Source organism: Rhinolophus sinicus, linkage group LG03 (genome assembly GCF_036562045.2).
Source record: "Rhinolophus sinicus isolate RSC01 linkage group LG03, ASM3656204v1, whole genome shotgun sequence".
NCBI lineage: Eukaryota > Metazoa > Chordata > Mammalia > Chiroptera > Rhinolophidae > Rhinolophus > Rhinolophus sinicus.
This window is the reverse complement of record NC_133753.1, coordinates 71,645,629-71,647,109: the sequence shown is the minus strand read 5'-3', so window position 1 is coordinate 71,647,109 and position 1,481 is coordinate 71,645,629. Positions and strand designations below refer to the sequence as shown.

General features: G+C 39.0%; 1 protein-coding gene across 1 annotated transcript; it reads left to right on the top strand.

Moving 5' to 3' along the window:
• Positions 1-276: 276 nt before the first annotated feature.
• On the top strand, positions 277-858 carry RNASE9 (ribonuclease A family member 9 (inactive)). Its single transcript, XM_019718462.2, has one exon. The coding sequence runs from the start codon at positions 277-279 to the stop codon at positions 844-846; it is 570 nt and encodes a 189-aa protein (XP_019574021.2). The 3' UTR covers positions 847-858.
• The last annotated feature ends 623 nt before the right edge of the window (positions 859-1,481 follow it).

Sequence of the window (1,481 nt, the reverse complement as noted above, 5' to 3'; positions counted from 1 at the left end):
CCTTTGTCTCCCTTGCTCACTCCCTCTTTCCTTCATCTCCCTCTCATACCCCCAGTCTTCTAGACTGAACATAGGCCTAGTAAGGTCAGTTTTTAAGCAATATTTCAAAGGTATTTAAATAGATACTGAGTTGTCAATTTTAAAATGATCCAAAGTCTTAGAGCTCAGAAAAGCAATTGGTGGTGGAAATGGAGCCTGAATAGGAATAGAGGCAGGCACAGCACCACAGTAGAACATGTCTCCTTATCTCTTCTCTTCTATTCCTCACAGGGAAATATGGGAACTTTGCTCACCATGCAGGCCCTGCCTCTGCTCCTCCTGCTGCTACAGCCATTTCCGTTTCAGTTTCTAAAGCTACGTAAATATTTGAATTTCTCACCTTCTGAGCAAGAAGCATTTGACGATTACGTGGCGGAATTATTTAGTACGGGGCCTACCAAACCACCTACCAAAGAACTTTTCCAAAAGGATGTTATAATTGATTATGAAAGACCATTATCTGATTCCGACTACTGTTCTGAAGAAGTTAAGCTAAAAAGTGTTCATAACAGGTTGCACTGTAAAAAAGAACATTTCTTTCTTGGCGTAGAATATGAGGAGTTGCAACAGTTGTGTAGACAAAGGTTTGTGGCATGTAGGAATGGAGTTAAGAGATGTCACAGGAGCCAGAAACTAATAGAAGGAGTGTATTGTAATTTAACAGATGGAGTCATGATGCCAGATTGTCAATATAAATCTGTTTACAAGAAGGGATATGTCCTTATCACTTGTCGATGGCAAGACGATATCAGACAAATTATTCCTAGTCATGTAAATGATATTTTGGAAATACATGACCAGCACTAAAGCATCAGCCACCAGAAAGATATCTTCGTCCCAGCATTCTAGAAGAGTATTCTCTAAGAGGTTAGAGTGAGAGCATATACCCCTCTCCATGCTGATTCTTCTACGTCAAAACTGAGAATGGTAATTTTGATCCCCTTCATTTTAATCATTTACTTTCCTCTGTTCTTCCCCAATATGATGCACAAGCAATGTGGGCTAGGTTCACAGGTAGTACTCTGAGATGTGGTTTCAAACAGGCCATGTAATTTAGTCCATTTTAAATGCATTATACAGATGAATGCCTGTAGTGAAAGATGACCAGCACCTAAAGGAACAGGAAATGGTTGCTTGAAATGTGCTCCAAAGTTGTTTTCATGTGAATCTCTAGTTCAGTAGAAATAATAAAGTACAGTGACCTAGAAAAGTGTCTCTGGTATGGTTCTGTGGGGTTTCTGAGTTTGGAATTATTAACCTTTCTCTGTGACACAATTTTGCAGCAAAAAGATCCTGAAGTCCCTTGAGAAATTGTGTAATTCATCTTTCTAGTGCAATATGTATAGAGATTTCGCTTGTTCTGTTCTTTCCATACAACACAGTATTCATGGGAAAATGAAGGTGTAGATTCTAATAGGAGACATCTCAGGATAAATACCTCA